This window comes from Pezoporus flaviventris, unplaced genomic scaffold (genome assembly GCF_033815535.1).
Source record: "Pezoporus flaviventris isolate CSIRO_AGI_PZ_B2104156 unplaced genomic scaffold, CSIRO_AGI_Pfla_v1 ptg000029l, whole genome shotgun sequence".
NCBI classification, from domain to species: Eukaryota; Metazoa; Chordata; class Aves; order Psittaciformes; family Psittacidae; genus Pezoporus; species Pezoporus flaviventris.
Window position 1 is genome coordinate 4,590,193 of NW_026892577.1, and position 22,715 is coordinate 4,612,907.

General features: G+C 36.2%; 1 protein-coding gene across 1 annotated transcript in view; it reads right to left on the bottom strand.

The window, feature by feature from the left end:
- The window catches only part of ATRNL1 (attractin like 1), a 507,305-nt gene that overhangs the window by 379,205 nt on the left and 105,385 nt on the right, over positions 1-22,715 (bottom strand). The window contains exons 14-17 of the mRNA XM_061458665.1: positions 16,955-17,087; positions 15,682-15,863; positions 5,684-5,897; positions 3,800-3,988 (exon numbers count right to left, since the gene is read on the bottom strand). Of these exons, the coding sequence (XP_061314649.1) occupies positions 3,800-3,988; positions 5,684-5,897; positions 15,682-15,863; positions 16,955-17,087 (718 nt within the window). The remainder of the gene's footprint in view (positions 1-3,799; positions 3,989-5,683; positions 5,898-15,681; positions 15,864-16,954; positions 17,088-22,715) is intronic.

A 22,715-nucleotide genomic window follows, 5' to 3' on the forward strand; every position in this document is an offset into this window, starting at 1 on the left:
TTTTAAACTAATGATGCAATACTGAATCAAACTAACATCAGAATCGTTAGAACATTGATCACTATGGGGCCCTGTCTCTTGTCACATTATGTTTGCGGGCACTTAAAACATAAATTTTAAAAGCATAAACGAGCTTCAGGAAGACTGTACCAGGAAGAAAGTAGTTTAAAGATATGTGGGGTTTTCTTCGGAGGACACTCAAATGGTTTCTACAGGAGTGTAACCTCTTAATGTGGCTCAGCTGCAGCCAGGACACTATATCCAACTAATGATCTCAGCTACTTGGACCACCATAAAGGCAATACCTGAATCCATGTTGTAAAGAGTATACTAAGCAGAACAATATTGTTTCCAATTAAATTAACTGACAGCAGAATAAAGGCAGCTACTGAGACTTCAACAATTATTAAAATTGTTTAAAATTTATGAAAGTTGTCACAGAAAAAAATACTCCAGCAGTTTAAAGATGTATGCAGATAACAAGAAAACAGGCAGTTAAGAACCTGAATGTGATCTCAAAAGGACTTCAACAGTGCAGAAAGCTGGAGCATGAGCTCTTGTATCATTAGACTTGGAAGAAGGAAATTTTTGAAGTTTCCCAAATATGGAAAAAAGGAAATGCAGGTATCTCAATTGTTCTTGGAAATCAACATCAATCATGTGAAGGATCAGTTTTACACCAGACCTCATCAGATCCGAAGCTGAATGATACAAATTTTCTGGTTTGAATACACTAGAGGATCAACAGGAAAAGAAAGAGAGCCATCCTGTACCTACTGTCTTGCCCTTTTAGCGATGCACTGTAAATGATCCAAACAATTCTCACGCTGTTATTTATGAAGCTAGGAGAAAACAGATCTGAAGTATCAACTGCACCTTCTTCATAGAAGATAAAACAGAACCAAAAGTGAAAATCCTCAGATAATCTCTGTAGTGGCATTCAGCTGAAACACTGAGGAGAGCAGAGAAGTTACTGTTTATGGAAAAAGAGTATATTCAAGCAGAAATGTCTTTCCTGCTTTGAAATTCTAGAGGTGGTCCAAGATTGCTCAACTGCCAGCTATTCAATCAAAAGCCATAATGGATGGAAGGATGTGGGGAAAGAGTGGAATGCAACTTTTTGTCAAGCAGGTATTAAAATGACAAAATGTCACCAATAAAACAGCGTTCTTCATTTTAATGCCAAGTTGTGAAAATAAATGTGAAGTTCTCAGCTGTTATATTTTCTGTTTGAAATCATACATGCTTGTGTGATTTTTTTTTCATTCAGAGTAAAACATCCAAAACCTCATTAATCAGTCAAAATTAAAAAAATCAACTGTTTTAATTTTATTTTGAAGATATAGTTACTTCCGTTCTTCAAGTAAGTAGAAACACTACCCCTTCATAAGACAATCCACTTAATACTTCATTACCTCAGCAGCAATAATGTTGCATCTATTTATGAAAGTTTTCAAGTCATTCAGAGCAAAACAACGCCTGAATTATCTTACATTTGGACAATCATTTTCTTGCTTAAATGCAAAATGACTAAAACTTTAAAACTCTGACAAAAACCAAACCCGCTTATGGGCACACAACTGTGGTTTTATGTTTGTTTTCTTTTAAGTTGTTGAATAGAAAATAAGTTTTCATACAAAACTGCCTTTACATAATGATGAACTAGTACATAGCAAATCCTGTTTGCCTCATTTAATAAAAACTTTTACAGACCTGATATAAGTGACAATTATATTAAGAACAATTTCGTGTGTTCTGCAAACAAACTCAATTTTTCATGATGTTCAAACAAAAACATGATTAAAAGTTCAGGCTGACATAATACATGCTATTTTAAAAAGCTATGCATGGTGCATATGCGTTGTGTCAATATTATCTCCAATCGACTTATCTTACACCACAACACACTCATTATTTTAGAAGCTGCAAAACTGAGTCCTTACAGGAGTGAAAAAAAGGTTTATGGAACTGTTGAGAGAAACCTTTACACAATTATGGTCTTATTATCCTAAATATATGGGACAAGAAATTAACTGCTCCTATTATTTTTTATTCTTACGCCAAACATGGGCTGACGGATGGGTTTAGAGAACATAAGGACCCAAGGACCATGTTAACCCTACTTTTAGTCCACACCTGGACTCCAGAATCTGTATTAACACCAGAAATTTACTAACTAAGCATAAAAGTTTAGCAGAACAAATCAACATTGTGCTGGTTCATTATATTCTACAAGTACTAGGGATAAAGAAGGAATCTCTTAATTAAGATGATTCTCTTAATAAAGAAGGAATCTATTAATTAAGAAGAATAAAGGGACTTGGCCAGTTTTACCTGAAAGAAACATTTTCCTACACTTTAGTTTCCTTTAACCCAGATATATGTAGGGGGTTGATACATATAGCCATTCTCTTCTCCTAAAATAAGATTATATAAATGGTTCCTATTACAGACAAGGCAGGGCCTTACTTAATATTTTCCTGAGGCTTAGGTGAAATCAAGTAACTACCTTTTGTATTTTTTTGCATTTGTATCCATAATCTATTAAATGGAATCATGATATTATTAGGACCCTGCAGCACGTTGCTTCTTGCTGTCAACGTCATCCATCCTGCCACAATGTATACGGAAATGTTCCAGAGATGTTGATATCAAAAAAGGGAAAGGAAGTTGGAAGTAACTAGAAAAACACTCTCACAGAGAAGCACAACAACAAGAGTTCAACAGTACACTTCAGAATTCCTATATACTAAGTTTGGGTCCCACTGGACAAGTAGAAAATACTGAGTCAAATCTTGAAGGATGGTAAAAATACTAAGAACCAGTCTTCTGTAGGAAGATGACTGGGGAATTGCTCTAAATAAACCATGACGGAGACAAAAATCTAAGGCACCAGGCAGCTTGCTCCAGCATCTACATGAATTATGGCACTGATACACACTGGAACTGAATGCTCCTGAACTTACCAGGTCCAGTCACTACAGACTTGGAAAGAAGTAGCTTCAGCTGAATGGTACACTGAAAGGTACAATGAGTAGGTTTCTTCCTCTCCTAGAGAAGCATAGTATCAATTTCTGATGAAATGTGCTTCCAAAGAAGACACCTGGGAAGTACCTTTACTGCTTGACAAAGTAACAAATCACTTGTATTTTACCTCAAACAAATGAAACGAGCAACCTTGAACATTAATACAGCCTGACCCAGTCTGATCACACAGGACAAGTTTCCTGCACATCTTTATGGGCCTGCTGGCCTAACAGAATTGTTTCCACAAAGGATAAATAATCTGCAAGGGTTAATAATCAGCATTGGCAAGTGAGAAGAATCTAAGGAAGACCAAAACCATTTGGTTTACATCTGTGTTACAATATTCTCAGAACTACTATCATGACTGTAACATTATTTTCATCTTTGCATGCTAGGAAAATGTACTATTTTGAACCTGACAAAATGAATCAGATTCTTAAAAACACTAAATTTGTCTTGTCTTATTAAATAAAGAGGTGTATTATTGTATGATTTATTTTAATAACTTAATGTTGTATAAGTCTATTGAAAACAATAGCACTTTTTGCTGTTTCAGAAGACTAAATGTTTCATCAGAAAAGAATTGCCAGTACTTTATCTGTATCTAGAAAACACATACAGAGTATTGGCTGCTCACATTAGAAGCTATATAAAGTCATTCATTTGAAATTATTTTTATCTTTAGTGCTGAATCCTACTCATAGATGCACTTTTGAGTGGCAACAAATATAGCAGTATATTTAATAGGATCGCTGTTCATTAAGATACTCACGGGAGCATGTGGCAGTTTGCCATTCTAGACACTGTCCATATGGGAAGGAGATTATATAGGCGTTTGAGTCAACACATCGCTTCGTGCTGCTACACCACATACATTCCATACCATTACTCGTGCAGTTAGAACACGACGTTCGCAAGGAGCATGGTTTTTTGCAGGGTCTGGCATTCTGGTTGGGACTGACTGGAAAAGAATCACATTTATAATTTTGAAGACAGATTCAATTTCCTTTAATGACATGTTCCATTAGAACAACTCTTCTTAAAGTGGTTGGGTCCTTAAATAGCCATGAATATTTTCACTCAAAGTTATGTTACAATATATAAATATAATACAGTTCTATAAAAATTATTAAGTAATACTCAGCACAAGTCACACTATAGCTCTAAGAGTCCATTTGAAACATTTCCCAGCAATTTCATCTATATACTTATATAATTTAATATTCATTGCCTGGTAACATCAGCTTAGTTGTTTACTTGCACATCCATGACAAAATACATCTCAAACTCCTATAACAAGTACAGTAGAGTTCTGGATCTATCAATCATTCTCATTACTTCAACAGTGTATAAGCAAAAAATATTCTACTCAGGACTGACTTATCCCCTAAAAGTTTTCCATACAGTGTACATATGAAAGTAACTAGAATCCAATGGGAAAGTAATTGAAGAAATATTGTTCAATGCAGAACAGATTTGTTTCGGAGAGGTTTTCTTTCAGTTGTTAAGGGTTTTTCAGGTTCAGGTATTTTTTGTTTGTTTTTCTCTATTAGAGATCACATTCTGACTGAGTTAATGGCATATGTCATCTCAGAAATTCATAACACATAAAAAGAGCTTGTATACCCTAAAACTCCTGATTTGCGCTTTGATTTAAAGTAAAACTGTTATGTGTACAACAAGAGCACAGTAATTCTTAGGTAGGAACACAAGAGTATACGTAGCACTATATTTTCCATGCAGAAAAGCCTTGTGAAACATTGGGATCAAGCCCTCCTATATATTAACATGGTTTTATATATTACTGATTCCTATTCAATACCAGCCAAGTTCTCAAACCAGTCTTCATCTGCAGATATATTAAGAACACTGAAAGATTACATTTTTAGGAATTATAGATGGCAGTACCAAGAAACGTGTACTATGTACACTTTGCAATGACATCACTATTTGGAACCGCTTTGAAGAGAATAAAGAATTGGTTAGATCACTTTTGTTATGCAGGTTAACAACTTGGACAATTTCACAGCAACACCATTAGATTGACAGGCAGTGTTCCCAACACACCAACAATGCAGTTATTTTCCAGGTTTGCACAAACAATGTGCAAAACAAATCTGAAGGGGTAAAGAACTTCATGTGCTCAACCCCACAGCTATGAAGAGAAACATAGGACAATCAGAGCATGAAAATGCTAATTTGAACTGTCAAGTGACTATTTGCCATAGTCGTCTTCATACACAAATAAACCTACGAGATAGAAATAAGGATTTAGGTTTGTCAGCCTTTCAGACCACTAAAATGTTGAAAAATGTTTTCTTTCCGAATCTCACTGAACATAAGACTTGTTGAACACATTCACTTTCATACTACAATCACCCAATCACTGTTGTCACTGACTACTACTGATTTAGAGGCTTATAAGACTTCTGGTGTAATGCAAACTAAGTCATGTAAACTAATTCACAAATAACTATTTCATGCTTTAGGAATATTATTTGTTTTCTATATTAAAGCTCTAGATTAAAACAATACATACATATTTTTTATAATTATTTAATCTAAATTGTCCAAAAATCCCTCTTAACTAAATGAAAACCCAAACAAGCTTGCTAATCATGACAGTAACTGTAACTGAGTATAAGAGATGGCTTACCGACAGGTTTTTCACACACAAGACCATCTGCCATTGCAGTGCATGGATTTGCTTTCAGCCCTGCCACCTCTGCTCTTTCTAGATACGCACAGAAGCCCGAATCATTTGGCTCTCCAGGAAGCCACTGCAAAGTTGTATTGGTAAAAGGAGACATGTCATCCCATCCCCAGTAGGAGATATTGATCTTCCGTAAACCTACCCAAGGTGAAATTTTCTGTAAATCAGAATGAAACAAAAAGAAAGAGATAATTAGTTCAACCACTTGTTGTTTTTAAAACATTTCAAAGAATAGCTCAGCAGCAACAACTTCACATTTTGAGAAAATTCACCATGTTCTTTTCTCACTTTGTCATCTAATCATTGTCCGTAGTTCCTAATTGCTCTACCTTGCTGAAATGCACCCCCCAGAACTATAAAAACCACTACCCACCATATGCTTCTGTTCTACCCAAAATCTCTATCTATACTGTTCAAAGTCAATTCTGATTATATTATTTGACATAGGGTCAGAAAACAGCCCAATTGGTCAAAATAAAACTGTTGTTCTTTTTTTCCCAGCAGCTGCTATACTGTTTACTAATTTCTAGGCCAATGTAGATCATAAATACACATAGCAGCAATTCACTGACATCAAAGTTCAGGAAAAAAATAGGATAAATAATCCATCCACTAAAATCTGCATTGCTGATACTGATCAATGTCTTTAGGCAATTCAAAGAGAGATGCAAGTAGCACATTCAAAACTCCAATGCCGTTCAATGCACACCGAAAACACTTTCATTATTACTTTCTAAGCCATTAAGGAAACTAGCCTAAAAAACATAAAAAGCATTAAGTCTTAAAAAAATAATTAGAATGTGTTAGTAAAATTACATCAAAAATTCTGTTAATTTTTATAATTTCCTCTCTATACAATTACCAAGAGAAAAAGCAGATTTTGAGGAACATAGGCCTTTGCCTGTTTCTGGATGAATCTACATTTCTTGCTCCCATCACTGTAAAAATCCCAAGATACTGAAAGTAAACACTTTTCCTCATGTAAACTCTATGCTATCAGTTTTAACTAACCCCATTTTAACAATGAACAGACTACAGCTGTGATAAGTATGTGGTGTTAGGTGAATACTAGAGTACAAACAACCCAGCCATCTGCACTGAGAAAAGGGCGGATGTTACCAGTAAAGATGTTGATCTGATTGTAAATAAAAGTTCTTGACTGATTTAATTTACATGCCAAGGTAAGTAAAACACTACAATGTACCTAAAGGGAAGCCAATGTATTTCAAGTTCTATGCAGAATTTCACAAGTGAACCGAGAGTCACTGCCATCGTGTCTCTTGAGAGATCTTTCCTCTTTGATCTCACATCTTTCTTCTCCCATTGAGGTGTAATCCACAACTGCAAGATCTTTCAGAGCTCTTTCTTACACCTGAGCAGAGCATTCCTCTTTTTCCCCTGCCTCACTAGACCAAACTGAAATATAAAGGATTATTACTTCTGCTTCAGAAATAGCAGTGGCAATAGTTAAAAAAAAATACAAAACTCTGTAGGTAGATAATCAGTATTCCTGACATTCCTAAATCATATTCCCTATGCTCTCTCCTTCTTCTGTCCTATCAGCTGGCAGCATGATCAAACAGAAATTGCTACTGCAACTAAGAGACTTACAGATGCAAGAAAAACTTAAACCAGAAAATCAGTAAGTTCCATTCCATAAGCAGTGATGCATTCTGGGAGACTTGGACAGCAACAAGAACATCCAGCAGAAGTGCCACTGCCTACTTTCACATCTCACTTCTGTATTTACTTTATAACTTCAGTGCTACCCCAGGTGATGAACATTCCAGGTGTCTGTGAGAGCACGCACATCCCGGATAATAGACGGAACATGATTCAATTAGTGAAAGTGGAACTTGGGCATCTGGAAAGTGGCAGATAACACATCTGTTGTCTTATTTGTTATTTAGTTGCCTAGACTGCTGTATATGCACGTGGTCTGCATACATCAGAAAACCTTAGATATTTATGCATGGCTCTAGACATCTCTCTCTAGAATGCTAAATATGCACACTAGGCACATGTAAAATATGCTAGGGGCTTATGCAGGATAAATTGCTGACAAATACAGACCTAAACCAAACCTAAAGGCCTGCTTTGGGGCTGAGGAATTCTAGCCAAGAGAACCTTCAACATATTGCTGTTTCAGCTGCACTGTCAAATAATTCTCAGCATCAGTATACAGAAAGCAGAGGTCCTATTCCAGCTATGTGAAAAGTATGTCAGGCCAATAATAAAAACTGACAGTGCAGCAGTGACATTTGGAAAGAAACTCTTCTATCGGAGTAGGAGAGTGTCTCAGAACCCCTTTAATGATGACAAAGTCCCGGGTAGGATGAAAGCCAGAGCAGCCTTAGGAGATAAAAGCAGCACCTCTGAAATGAAAGACTGTTGTCAAAAGCAACACATACTGTAGTCATCATCTTCCTTACTAGCTGCAATATGTGGACAACTTATGGGTATGTCAAATTCCAGATGTACCATCTTTGGCTCTTTGGTAGTGCAAGACATCAGACCTGAACACTGATTAGCATGCTATCAGATACACACTATCAAAGCTATTGCCTTGTAGCATCACTTAGGCTGCTCTGGGCATGCTGTTAGGATGCTCAAAACAAATTATCCAAAACATTTTTTAATCATTTGATTAAAATATGGTAAATAGCTGAGAAGCAGGCCACCAAAATGCTCAAAGATCTTGCTTAAAGCATGTATTAGATTTTGTGTCTTTGATTCCATGATGTTGAGGACTGAAGACTACTGGCAATAGCAGATGGCATGTTGATATCACTAAAGCTTATCAGCAAAAGTTAATGCTACTGCACTGCATGAAAGCCAACAGGAAAAAACAAACAGTGAATAGAGAATTCAGGGAAGGTCCAACTGTGACATCTAGAGCCACCAGTGTGCTGTGACTATCCAACTAATTTCTTCACAAAATAGCATAGATCTAGTCCTCATCTCTCAAACCAATGAAAGGTTCAACCATAATGCTGGGAGTCTCAAAGTACTTGAAGCAACTGAGTGACTTCAAAGGTGCCGAATGAGAATGTCAATCCAGTTTCTTCTTCAGGCTTAAAAATAATGAGAGTTGAACACCCTTCACTTGAACTGCATGGTTGTTTCATTTAATGCAAAATGAATGTAGGAAACCGATTCCTTTACTTTGAATATCTTGCCAAAGATACTTCTGAAGAGGATCAGACAGGAAGAAAACCAGCCTGCCTGCTCACTGTACCCAGAACTCAGTGATATAAGAGTCTAGTTTCCATGCCTCTTCAAAAATACTGTTATCAAGCCAGGTGGGTGAAAAACAGTACAAATCTACTCTTCATCTCAGGAAAAAAAAAAAACAAACAACAAAAACTTGCTGACAAGCCCCAAATATGTCTATTCTTTTCTTCTCAAGAATACCAGCTTCTTCACTGGAAGGTCAGACGATATTTGCTCAATGTGTAAGTGGGAAAAAAGTTACTCTTTACTTATGAATACTTGTTCTTTCTTTCTCAAGGCCTTGATGTATACTTTCAAGATGTCCAATATCCACAATGGAGAAACCTATCCTATCCTCACTGTATCTGGCAAGTTGTTCAGATTCAGAGTTGAAGAGGAACCTGCAATCAGAATCAGTTCCTTTTCTATTTGAGGAAGAAGGAAAAGCTCCAACACATATGTGAACGAGTACACATGCAAACATGTACACACTTGTCAGTAAACAATGACATGGCCATTTAAAATTGTTAGGAGCTAAAAGCTGCATTTCATCCATGAAAAGTCACCAAAACAAATGATATCTTTTTGACTAAATACAGATTATAATTCTTTATAGGATTTCGGAATTATTTCAATTACATTACAGATTTCTATGTGAAATGGTGAAGTTCATAAATTTTTTACTTAATTTTTCCTTTGTGTGGGAAAAGGATAGGGAGGAAGCAGTGGCTCACTGCAGCAAGTATGAATTCTGATCTAAAATTTTTCTATTCTTAGAAAATATAGATGAAATTCAACATGTATAGGCGAGAATTTGTTTAACCATCATTACAGAATATGACTGCTCATATTATGGTGATTCAAATTATTACAATTTTTGCTGGAATACTATCACCATATTCTGAAAAAATATGTATTCTTTCAAATATTCCAGTGGATTTTTTTTTTTTTTAAATCAGGCTATAAGGTATATCTATGAAAACTCATGTTTTACATTAGGTACATCACTTTAAAACAACATCAGCACCAACTAAGCTCATTCAATAGCATTCTAGGTAAATTATCAGTTAAAATTTGGGATGTAGGGAGGAAAATGTTCAGAAATCAAAGTAAAATTTCACAGTGAAACAAAGCAATGCAATACACAGCAGGTGGCCAAAGCTACCTCAGCAAAGCTTTTAATGGGCCTTACTAATGTTGCATTAGAGAATGCAATCAAACATATCTTGAGAACTGTTCCATAGCTTTATCCCATTACACTATTCAAAATTTAGAACCATTCTCTAGAATATGTTTCTCCTGTTACCTATTTCTTTCCAGGCCAGTTTTCAGAACTCGCAGGCCATTTCAGAAGCCGTATACTTGTGCTTGAAAGGCAGCTAGTCACGGTTTATCTGATTCTATAGAACAATCTGTTAGAACTGTGATAAGAAGATGCCAAAAACCCTTCAAAGAAAGAATTCAACCTTTATGTTAAGTTCGAAAAGTTTCAGGAATTATTAAATTCTTAGGCAAGTTGCTGGACAGGGCTTTATTTTCATCTGACAGAAAAGCAAAACTGCTATCATAAGATGGATACAAACAGAATGTGAGTCTGTGCTTACAGAATGAGCTACAGTCCTATTTAACTGAACATAAGGCAAGTTTTTAACCATTGCAGGAAACCATTAAATACTGATTACTAAGAATTTCAAATATGTGCTCTTCTCTTTTTCTAACCCCCTCAATTTTAATTTTCTTTTAAGAAGTAATTATGCAATTCTATTAGAAAGGGAAATTGAGTCACCTTAACTACAGAGCTCATACTTCATGCTAAATCTAGGGTTTACTCAGAAAATTTAAGTCAGGCTAAGTTGCTTTGAGATCTACAGTGAAGTGATCATTTATAGTCACGACACATTTTTCAGGCACTATTGCTGCCTCAGCACTAATTTAATGAGGGCTGAATAATTTGCAGAGGAGCAAAGTGAGCAAGCCTACCTTTACTGAATACCCAATTATTACTGAGGCTCAAAGTTGTCCTCTCTTCCTTAATTATGCAAAATACTAAGGAACCATATATCTTTTCCAAAATGTATCCACATCTTTATTTAAATTCCTTTCATTTTGGATCTTAAATTGTCCTGGAAGCGTATGATACACTTCTGATGTATTTTCTAATACGTGCATCACAATATGTTATTACCAAACTTAAACAAACTTTAAGACTCTTTTGAACTCCTTGATTTCTAGGAAAAGTTTTCCCTCAAACTGAACTACAAAGATTTAGTTGTAATTAAGTTTGTAATTTAATGTGAGGGTGCTGAGGCGCTGGCACAGACTGCCCAGAGAAGCTGTGGCTGTCCAAACCCTGGAAGTGTTCAAGGCCAGGTTGGACAGAGCTTGGAGCAACCTGCTCTAGTGGAAGATGTCCCTGCTCATGGCAGAAGGTTGCAACTGGATGAGCTTTAAGGTCCCTTCCAACCCAACCCAGTCTGTGATTCTATAATAATTCTAGAAACTTCCAAAATACAGTGGCCACTTAATGCTAGTATTTCCGTAACACCCACACTTTTGAGAAGTGCCTGCTGTCAGTTTGCCTCTTCTCTGCACCCTTATGGTTAAGAAAACCTGCCTACTAAAACTAAGACCTATATGAAGAGGAAACCAATTCTATTTAATAGCCCATTGCTCAGTATCTGTTTTTTTAACTATGCATTGATTCTAACTATGCTAGATACCTCCACATTTCGTATTTTGCCAATAGTTACCCAGGGAATGACACATAAGCAGTGGAGGCAGCTCCGTGATTTAAGTGTCTCAGTTTCTATTAGACAAAAATGATGAAATCTAGACTCAGTGAGAAGTAGGAGCTGTGCATTAGGTCATAAAAACATTTTCTCCTACTGTCTTCAAATTTTGCTGTTGTAACATTGGTTAAAAAAAAACAGAAAGTCTGGCAAATCAAGAAAATTAGAGTTTCCCCGATTTCCATCCAGAGGGATTATAGATAGTATTCCATTGGGACTTTGGTTTAAAAGCTCTTTTCTTCTTTATAGGGGGTAATTTTAGGCGGAGATTCAGGTTCTCAAGCATACAAAGCAAGTTGAGCCCCCCACTTCCTGAACGTGGGAAGAAAAAGTTAAACTAGAGGTGAACTAATGGGCAGCCAGTGTAACACCTCTGATGGAGACAAAATGCTGAAGCAATTTATTAGGCTTCCAAAACCACAACAGAGACGTGGGACTGCTGGAAACTGTACTAATGAGACTAATTCAGAAAAAAAGTAGGTGTCAGCTTCACTAAAACCACACATTTGATAAAACCACAAAAACATACAGCCCTCTGAGAATACTTTGACCTAACAAGGACCAATATTGCCATGCAAAAGCTCATTAATTAACAACCTACACTCCAGTGTAATTTATAAAGGATGCTTAGGCCCCGAGAACAGCGAGTTAAAGGAAAGTTGCAGTTTATATAATCCAAAGCATTATTTAAACTGTTCTCATCTTTGTTTATGCTTACTACACCAAAACTAAGTCATCTCAGAATTTATTGCATGTTAACAAGAAAGTTATTTTTAGTTCAATTCCCACAGTTGTGAGTGAACTCCCAAGAGCACTACTGCACTTTCAAACGAATATGCAACATTTGAATACTGCAAGAACAATTAATTAACCTCGTATTGCTGTTTAATCTATAGAAAAACTCAAATCTTCCCTTTCATAATATTTTGCTTGCTAGGTCAGTAACACAGCACATAAAAAAAGACAGCGTCATTTTGCTTTACTATGGGAATCTGCAGTCCATCCATTGTGTTTCCCTTGACATTCTCTTAAAGAATTTGATTTTTTTCAATGAAAAACGCAAATTAGACTCCTAATTATTGGTGATGGTTTTAGAATGCATCTGCAAACTCAAATGTGTTTTGACTTGATACTACAAAGGTCTTTGTTTTGCCCCTTAAGTACCAAATGAACCTTCTCCTTATCCTTTCGGAGGCAAACTATTAATTTCCAATTTTGCATTGGATTTAAAGAGAAACTACTGATATGTGATAAAGTCTGGACAAGGTGTAGAGATAATAGCAGCCTCCTCCACCTGACACTTTCCCAAGAATCAGTGTTTTGTGTTATTCTAAACATGACAAAGAAATTGTGTCCTATATTTGTCCCAGGACAAGGACTTTGCGCATTAGAAAGAAAAATAATAAAGCACACCCCTAACCAGAATCTGTGAAGTTTCACATTATTTATACGAACAATAAGGAATCATTAAGCCCTTCCAGGCTACAGTATTTACTAACACCATTCTAAGAGTGTGTACAATACACAACATTCACCAAAGTTGCAACTTCTCAGTATATCAAATAAAGCAGAGATAAAAACAGATCCATATTCTTATTTTCAAATGTTGCTCTGACACATTCGCTAATCCTGAAAGCCCTTCACATAGGTGAAGATTTTAAAGTCTTTTATATTAACCACACAAGTCAAACTCCACCATAGATAATACAGATTAAAAGGCACTGTGTTCACCTTAAAGTTGCTCTGACTGCATTTGCGAACTCCACATCACCACCTGTTACAACAGCCATCTAAAATGAAATCTCACTCCGTTAAATCATTATGATTGCAGTTTGAGAGGAAAAGGCAGACAAAGGAAAAATCAGAAAGGTCCAGAGACTCTGGATAAGACGTTTAGGCTGTCTCACACAGAATAAATGGAACTGGAAAGATAGATAATAGATATAATTTTTTTTTTTTTTTAAAAAAAAAACTTATTTTTCTTAAATGCCACTGAAAACACCAGGATAAGTCCTTTAACCCAAGACAGTCCTTTGAAGAATGTACATTTATCTACAATTGCAAAACTGTACATTACGTATCTCAAATTTACGTCACCACATTGGCTTAGAACATTGTTTAAATAAAGATAAGTGCAGCAGGATGTTACCTTATTCAAGTTCTAAGCTCTGAAATGTAAGAAAAATCTAGCTTCTAAACTCAAAAAGCAGCTATTTCTCATCTACACCTCAAGCCAGTCAGGTAATATCAGTCATATCAATACTCCATCACTCGCTATTAGATTTGAAGGCCTCCTGTGCAATATTTTAATGGGAATCAGGAAAAAAAGGAAAAAATAATAAAAGCAGCAAAATAAATAACTAGAGAAATCACTGACACCTGTGATTTTGTTATTTTGTTTTCAATTACATTTTCAACATTATCTCGTATCAAGGAGCGGACAATGTGTTTCAAGTCTACTGTAAGTACAACATCAGGGGAGATCTTCTGACATAGAAGAATTACTTCTCTCTCCTTTATTAGCAAATAAGAGAAAATACATGTCTTTATAGGCAAAAATAAAAAACTCTCTCTGTCCAGGTCCTACATTTACAGGGGAAAAAAAAAAACAAACAAATTTAAGAATATAACTTATATTTGCATCTCCTTCTTGAAATGGAACACTAAAAAGGGTAATACAGAATACTTTGATTCACACTATATGTCCCTAAAATCCTGCATTCAGATTTAGCATAACAAAGGCAATTCTTAACTGCCATTTGGTTCATATGCATCTCAATTCTTCTCCAACATAACAACTTTGCAAATCACATACTAGCTTGATATAAGCTTTAATTACTGTTCACAATTACCTTCCATTTTCCTGTGACTGTAAAACCCTAAGCTACTTAAAAATTAGGGGGTTTTACACAAAGAAATGCTGCATGTTCTACAAACTGAAATACTTCTAAAAATGTCCTTTACTAAGATGAACCGATTTGCTTGTAATAGAACCTTATTCTGCTAAGACATTCCATCTGAGTGTACACTCTTGGTTTGACATCTTTTGAGCATATATCGAGCATTTATATTTGAGCATTATATACCCATACATTTCATATATGGGTACCAATGATGTGGGTAGGCCTTCCAACAGTCTAAACAGCAATAAGCATCTGAATATTTAACTGCTAAAAAACTGAAGCTGACCACCCACGAGCAGGTCATTAATCCTCAATTTCCCGTCTTCTGTCCCACAGTTAAATTAACATGGATCACATTCCTAAGAAATATTCTGATGGCAGCTTCCTGTACTTGCCAGAGGCATGTGAGAGTTTTCAACCCTTTTGCTCTCCCACCATTAGAGCATAAAGCTAATTAGCTCCTGGCTTATTCCAGTGCCACTGTGCAGGGAATTTCTACATGCCTTCATACTAGTACAGCTATTCTGTGACCCTTTGATCCTACATACCAGTTATACAGGGAGCTAGGGTTTTCTGGAGAAGAAAAGTATACATCTTTAGTACCTCCTTGTCCTCAGCTGCTTGCAGCCCAGCTATTCACCATCCCAAACCCAGTCCTGCGAGCAGTTTTATGGGTTACAGTGAAAATTATTATGTCTTTTTTTGATTCCTGCTATCACAGTGTATTGAAAAGCACTGGGACTTCCCAGATCAGCGTTCCAAGCCATTCCTGAGTCACATCTTGAAAGTAAACAGTAACCAGCAACAGTTAAATCTGGCACGGAGAAACACTTGGGTACTGCCATGTCATTAACTTTAAACATGAGACTTCCTTAATATCCTATACACCACTTATACAGCACTATACAGCACTCTTTAGCACCATGCTACATTTCTTCGAGGGCATAAACTTTATTCTCTTTGGACAAATCTCTAAAATATATTTCTCAAAGAAAATTTAATTCACACAAGCATCAATTACAGCTACTCAAGTTACCTGAAGTGTATACTTTTGTATTTCATCGAGAACAAATTCCACTTCTTTTGAGGTTGTTAATGAGGCAAGATTCCCGCTCAAATTATAGCAATACAGTTTGGCATTGTCGTAGCTTTCACGACTAGAATTTATGCGGAGGCAGGCATCTCCAATATGACTCCATCCTTCCCCACACAGATGAGCTAGGGTAAAAAGCATATGATTAAAGATGATTTGAAAAAAACATAATGAAAACCCTAAGGCAGTCTGAATTTTACCTTCCTGAGGTCATAATTCAAAATACATCCCACACTCAATTTCCTTTTTCAAAATCTAAAAACAGCTCTCCTAGAATTAAGTGATCACAACTTTACCCTTGCTTTGCTTTATCGCCGTATCTTTGCATTTTTATTTGCCTAAGCACAAATACAATGCAAATAATAGGAAATTCAAATAACATCTCTCTGAAAGTATTTCCTGTTCAGCATGACTCAGGCTCAGATAACTAAAAAAAGTAATTCAGAGCAAGCGTTATAGTTAATCTTTACAAAGATTAAACAAATGCAGCTTTAAACTGCATTTTAAATGAAAATGCAGTTTATTCTCAACTATTTATTCTGCAGAATAAATTGATCAAAGTTATTTAATTAATAATCTGCAAAAAATGCATTCATTAACTTCATCTGGACATAAAGATCGAATGGAAAAGGTTCCGACATCTGACTGCATATACACAGCTATGAATATGAATTACAGAGTAAATATTATTTCAGAACATTAACAGTTACCTTCTGAGAATATATCAGTATTTTAATATTCACTGCTTTCACAGTATTACCAACATTAGACAATCAAGAAACTAGATCTTAGGCAGTATCTGCACAGACAAATTGAAGTATAATTGAAGTATAATTTAGAAGATAAACCCTCAGCTAGCAAGAGTAACAATGTCAGTGGATATGTGATAGTAAAGGACCCAGTATGGCAATTCAGTTCTGCACTCAGTGATCCCCACAGGCTAGAATTTGTCTCTGGCTTGCGCAGAGGTACATGCCATTATACCTTCACTTATGTTATTATCTCTCCTTACAAGATTAAAGCCAGTACTGATACACAAACCAGTGATGTAACTACATTTGTATTCACCTGTACAGGCACAGCCAGGCAGGGAGAGTCAGCACAAGCACAACAAATCCAGGACTACTCTTTGAACATTCTTTGACAGCAATGGAAGAAATCTACCCAGTTTTGAAATCAACTATATAAAGCAGCATCATCACCCCATAGCCCTTACCAGGGAGTGCCTGGCACTCCTGCTGCCGTTGGTCCCACTGGCAGTTCAGGTGCAGCGAGCAACTTTTGCAGCTGGTCAGTTTATTGCAGATCTGTTCATTCCTCACATGACATTTGGTGTAGTTTTTAACTGACTATGAAAATAAAACAGACAAAACAGCATCTCAAGCAGATGTCAAGCTATCAAGAAACCAGAAGGCAAAACTGAAATACACAGCAGGTGAAAATCACTGAAAAAAACTCACAGCCACCTAAAAGCTTGGGTGAATTTAAGTTTTGTGTAGATCCCCTTATCAGTTGCAGACAGTATAAACCGCATCTCTAGATGGCAAATCACTCTACCTGTCCTACATGAATAACTTCTGAATGGGTCAAATAGTACTTTAAATATGCCATTTTCCTGTGCAAAGCACAAGAAGAACTTAAATATCTAAACTAAATCTCTACTTCTTAGACAGCTAAGAGATATGCTATCACTAAATTATTTTGTCCAATGCAGGTTAAAACAAGTAAAATAAACTGAATATAACAAAAGGCACAAGATACAGGTGTAAAATAATTACACATCATTGACTGAAGGTGGAAAAGTGTGTTCCGCTTCACTTTATTGGGATTAAATGAAACAAAAATAGGAACTATAGGTCAGTAGGCACAAAACACAAGAAGGATTTGTCAAAAATTTCAATCATGCCTTTTTACAAATTTAAGAGCAAACCTCGATGCAATGTAGCTTGTATGAAATTTACAGAATCTACAGGAAATCATTTTGTGAAACAGTGACATAAAACCAGGAATAACATCATTCCTTTGGTACCTTAGTATACAAGAAGAGCAGTAAATACTGAAGGAGTTTTCATTTGGTTTTTTTGCAGAGTTTGGTGGACTGTTTTGTTTTGTTACACTAAAAACAGGTCTTCCTTTGCAAATTAGCCATTTTTAATGCAAAACTTTTTCCCTCTGGATAGTACTTTTAATTAAGACACAATATTGATATCTTACTTAATAAACTGCCCTAAATCCTCACACAGTTCATTAGATTATCTATAAGGCTGTCTCTACTAACTTAATTTCAAGGTAATAATGAAAAAAACCTCCTAATTCAAGACAGAACCACAGGATAGTTGAGGTTGGAAGGGACCTCTGGAAGTCATCCTGTCCAACCCAAACATTTTTTTTCTCTCTCTAGCAACAAAAGATTAATTCATGCACAGCAGCAAAGACAGACTGCACTCAGACAGGAAATGCATGGTTTGCATGACAATTCTGATTGCTTTCCTTTCTAATTACCTCCTGCAGTACAATAAAGTACATCTAAAGGGAAAATCCTATGATAAGCTACACGGCTGTTGGCAGTGGAATGTGGACAGTGACAGAACATCAATCTCACACAGGGCCAACTTCAGTGCTGCTGAAGAACACTGCTGTTTCGGGGTTTGGTTGTTGACTTTATTGTATCAGATATCTATCAATGAGCTTATTATAAAAGGTACTCACTATTTTTCTGGTCTATAAGAAAGGGTACTGTGAAGCAAAAGGCAACAGAGAAGCAGTTCTAGGGGAAGGAATCTACACCGCAGTGTGAAACAGAGCCAGAGGCCATGCCATAAAGTAATAGAATGTCTACCTAGACAAATAAATACATACACAGTAAAGCACAAAAAAACTTTGGTACAGGCCCACATCTAGCTTCACCGTCATGAAGCATATTCACAAAACTGCCCGAGAGATACTTTAATGTGAATTTTAGAACACAAGTAACCACCATCTGCTCATTTACAATACCTCAACTAGTACTTCTAATGCTTCATGATGGCATAGTCAAAAATCCTTAATCATTCAGATTGGTTTTGTAAATTATATATTCTTTACTGATATTACATACAGATTACAATTTTCCAACTAAACCAAGATATTTTTCTATTACTTTCTAATCAAATGAAGCTTGTTGTGTGCTGGTTACTTAATGTTTAAAATAAAATTCAAAGTACTAGTGACTATTCTGTAATAATGTTCTCTGTTGTATTCCCTTATTCCCAGCACTTATTGCCCTTAAATCCAATTTTAACAGTGCTTGCCTGAAAATCTCATTAGTTCAATGTAGAAGTGAATCCAATAGGTAATTCATATTAACACAATATTAAGGTTATAACTTAAGCTACCAAACCCAATGAAATTCAGAAATATGACAGCCCATCTGTTACTGAAGTTCTATATTGCTGTAGGATATTTATAATGTTTACACACCAAAGCATGAGTAAATCATGTTATGTATAAAGCTCCCCACTTATGTCTGATTTACCTGGATTTTTTCAGTACGGTTCTTGATGTGGCAGTATATAGACAGGCTTATGAACTGCAGTGATTTTGTGAATAACCACTGCAGAAGGAATATATTACAGTAGTTTATCTCGGAATTTGGGGAATTGCTATTCCAAATTTTTGCTACCTTTCCTCTTTCACCTGGATTTTTTAGGTTAACGGTGTAATCTTTTCTAGTTCCTGGAAATTATTAATCTAATAGATTTGATATTATTTGTCTGAAGCTACTCCCAATCTCACTATTGGGTAGTCCTTAAATTTATCTTTCCCAAGATAAATTTAATTCTGTTCGTAATTCTTTCCACTACTTTATACATTTCCCTTAGCTATTCTTTTATAGAGTTCCTCAAATGTAGGCAGATTGCTATTATTACTCTTGGTATTGGTAATAGTGTAGCAAGTAGGCATTTTAACAAGCTTAATGTGAAGATTCAGAATAAGAGCTGAAATTTTACAAGAAAAGTGGGTTTTTTCCATTTATTTTCCAAGCACTTGTATAGTTTTGAAGAGAAAACGCTTTCTCTGAGTCAACATTTTTCAAGTAAAGTTTAGTACCACATTACTGCTGCCTTTCTAGCCTTCAAAATACTTTCCTTAAGTAAAATGGGAGTAAGTTACTTTATTTGCAATGCTTTAGTGTAGGCAGTTACCATTTCTATAAACTGAATGACTACAGGCCAACACTGTGGAGCATATTATTACAGCTACCATATCTTCAGTGATTACTTCAATTTCTACTGTAGAGAAGACAACAGAAGAGACGGAAGCCATTTCCTGTTAATTCTTGAAGCGTGCCTTTCAGGACTGCTGGTTGGATGTGAAGTTCAGTGTGGAGCCAGGAAATGGGAAAAGCTGTTTTAAGGATATAAGGAATCAAACCAATTTGGTTTTATAATCAGTGCTAGCATTTCTCATCATTTCCCAAAGAACAGGGTGGGGGAGGAGACAAAGAAGTGAGGTGAAAAAAAAAAAATGGTAAGAAAAGAGGAAGAAGGTAAAACCCTCAAAATTATTTCACATTATGAATATCAAAAAGAAGCCATAATATTGTCCAGTAAGAACCCACATGTGTACAAAAATATTTTGACTTTTTCAGCCTGTAAGTCTATCAGTACTTGAGCCAAACACAAATACAAATGGCTGGTACATGTCCAAACCCAGCTCACCCTCTTCTTTCCCAAGCACATTGCTTAAGGAAGGTTTGCAAGCAGCAAGTATTCCAGCACTTTCAGGGCTTCAGTGCAATCACACCTTTTGCATTTGCCTGCAAAAATGAGACAGCTTTAGGGCTGTAATGCGGACTTGATATATTGCTGGTTTTAAATATGATTATTTTTATTAAAGCTCTTCTCTCTTACAAAGTACAAAAAGATTTTGCTTCATGGGATGACTCCTCCCCAAAGAGCAGATCAAGTCTTTGCTTACTCTTCCATGCTAGTACTGCAAGAAAAAATGACACATTGTAAAGGTGCAGCTATTTAAAATAAAATTAATCTCTCCCCAAAGCCTTTTATTTATTTATTGCTGGAGACAGGGTGGTAAAAACTAGAAGGCAAATTTATAAAATTAACAGCTTTTCTTGGGAATATTTCCATTATCAAATAGAAACAGAGTCAATTTTCTGAACAACACGATCAGCAAGGGAGTATCATTCTCACAGTATGAGAGACAAACCTTTTTATCTGCAGATGTACAATGTGAATACAGTTTCATAAACATATTAAGCAGATCCAGATCTGGTGCTTTTCCTCTATTAAGAGACAGGCAAAATGCATCAGAATCATGGAGAACCAGGAAGACACTGGATATTATGGACTACAAATGTCAAAGGTCAAAGTGTAAGATCAACGTAACAGACCTAAGGGCAGTGAACTGCTAGTAAAAGTAAATACAATCTACAATATCCTGGGTTCAGCAGTAGCAGTCATTTTTTCTCCTTCTTAGTAGCTGGTGCAATGCCGTGTCTTTGACTTTCAGCCTGGGAACAGCGCTGATAACACCGATGTTTTTAGCTGTTCCTAAGTCATGTTTACTCTGACCAATTACTTTGAGTCTCATGCTCTGCCAGGGAGGAGGGGAAGCCAGGAGGAAGCAGAGACAGGACACCTGACCCAAACTGACCAAAGGCGGATTCCATACCACAGCATGTCATGCCCAGGATGTAAACTGAGAGTTACCCGGAAGGGCTGGCTCACTGTTCGGTCTGGCTGGGTATCGGCAGGGGGTATTGTATTCTCCTCCCTTGTTATTTCCTTTATCATTATTATTGGTAGTAGCAGCAGTGATTTGTGTTATACCTTAGTTACTGGACTGTTCTTACCTCAACCCATTGGAGTTACATTCTTTTGATTCTCCTCCTCATCCCTCCAGGAGTAGGGGGGAGGAAGAGGAGTGAGCGAGCGAGACTGTGTAGGTCTGAGTTACTGACTGCACTTAAACCACAACACCCACTAAAATCGGAAACACGCTGCTAACAGGACACAGAACTTTCTTTGGAAACAGCAAAAGAAGGAAGATGTGAGACACAGAAGCCAAGTTAAAAAGGCAGTTATGAGCATGACAGAAATTTTAGGAGTGCTATGTAGTGCTTAGAACGACACCTACACAACACAATTAGGTTTCACAAGTTAATCAAAATATTCCGGTTTAAATTTTGATCTTTGATAGAGACATCCAATGAATGGGACAAAACAAACAGATACATCAATGACACTGCTTCCTTTTTTTGTGACAAAGTCTTATACAATACGTTTCAAAGCTGAAACCAGCTCTAGACTAGATACAAGAGGCTCCGAGAAGGGGCTTGAAAGAGCAAGTTATATAGCTATTAATATGTTGTATTTTGTGACGTCTGTACTTGGCATAAGACAGTATGACAGCATTGTAGTTGCTTTTGCCACCATGGTAAACCAGTATCCATATTTTCACAGCTTTGAAAAAAGGTAGTGTAGGTCATTGTCCCATTTTCACCATCCATCAATCTCAAAGGTAAAAATAACTGTTTCCTTAATTTTATATACAAGACCTACAATTCATTATGGAATAACTTCAGTGTATTATGTAAAAACACTGTAAGCAGTCCAGGGAATTTAAATGGTATAATTTCTCAAGGCAACCTTCAAAATCCTTATTACGACAGACAAAATCTCTGACATAGGTTTAATGGTAGAAAACAGACAAATAGGATAGCTAGCATGCTGCTCACTGGCCAAATTTCAGTACCATTTTGAACCACTCCACAAATTTTAAATAAACTGTTTTCCCAGTTGGGGAAGACAGGATAAGTATTCATCCTTCCACATTTGTATCAGATATAATGATGTTAATTCATTATATCCACCATCAGAACAACCTGGCAATGCAAGCCTCTGCTTGCAACTACAACAGATATGAGCATGATATATATCATAATGATCCGTGAGTCTGCACAGTAGTAGAAACAG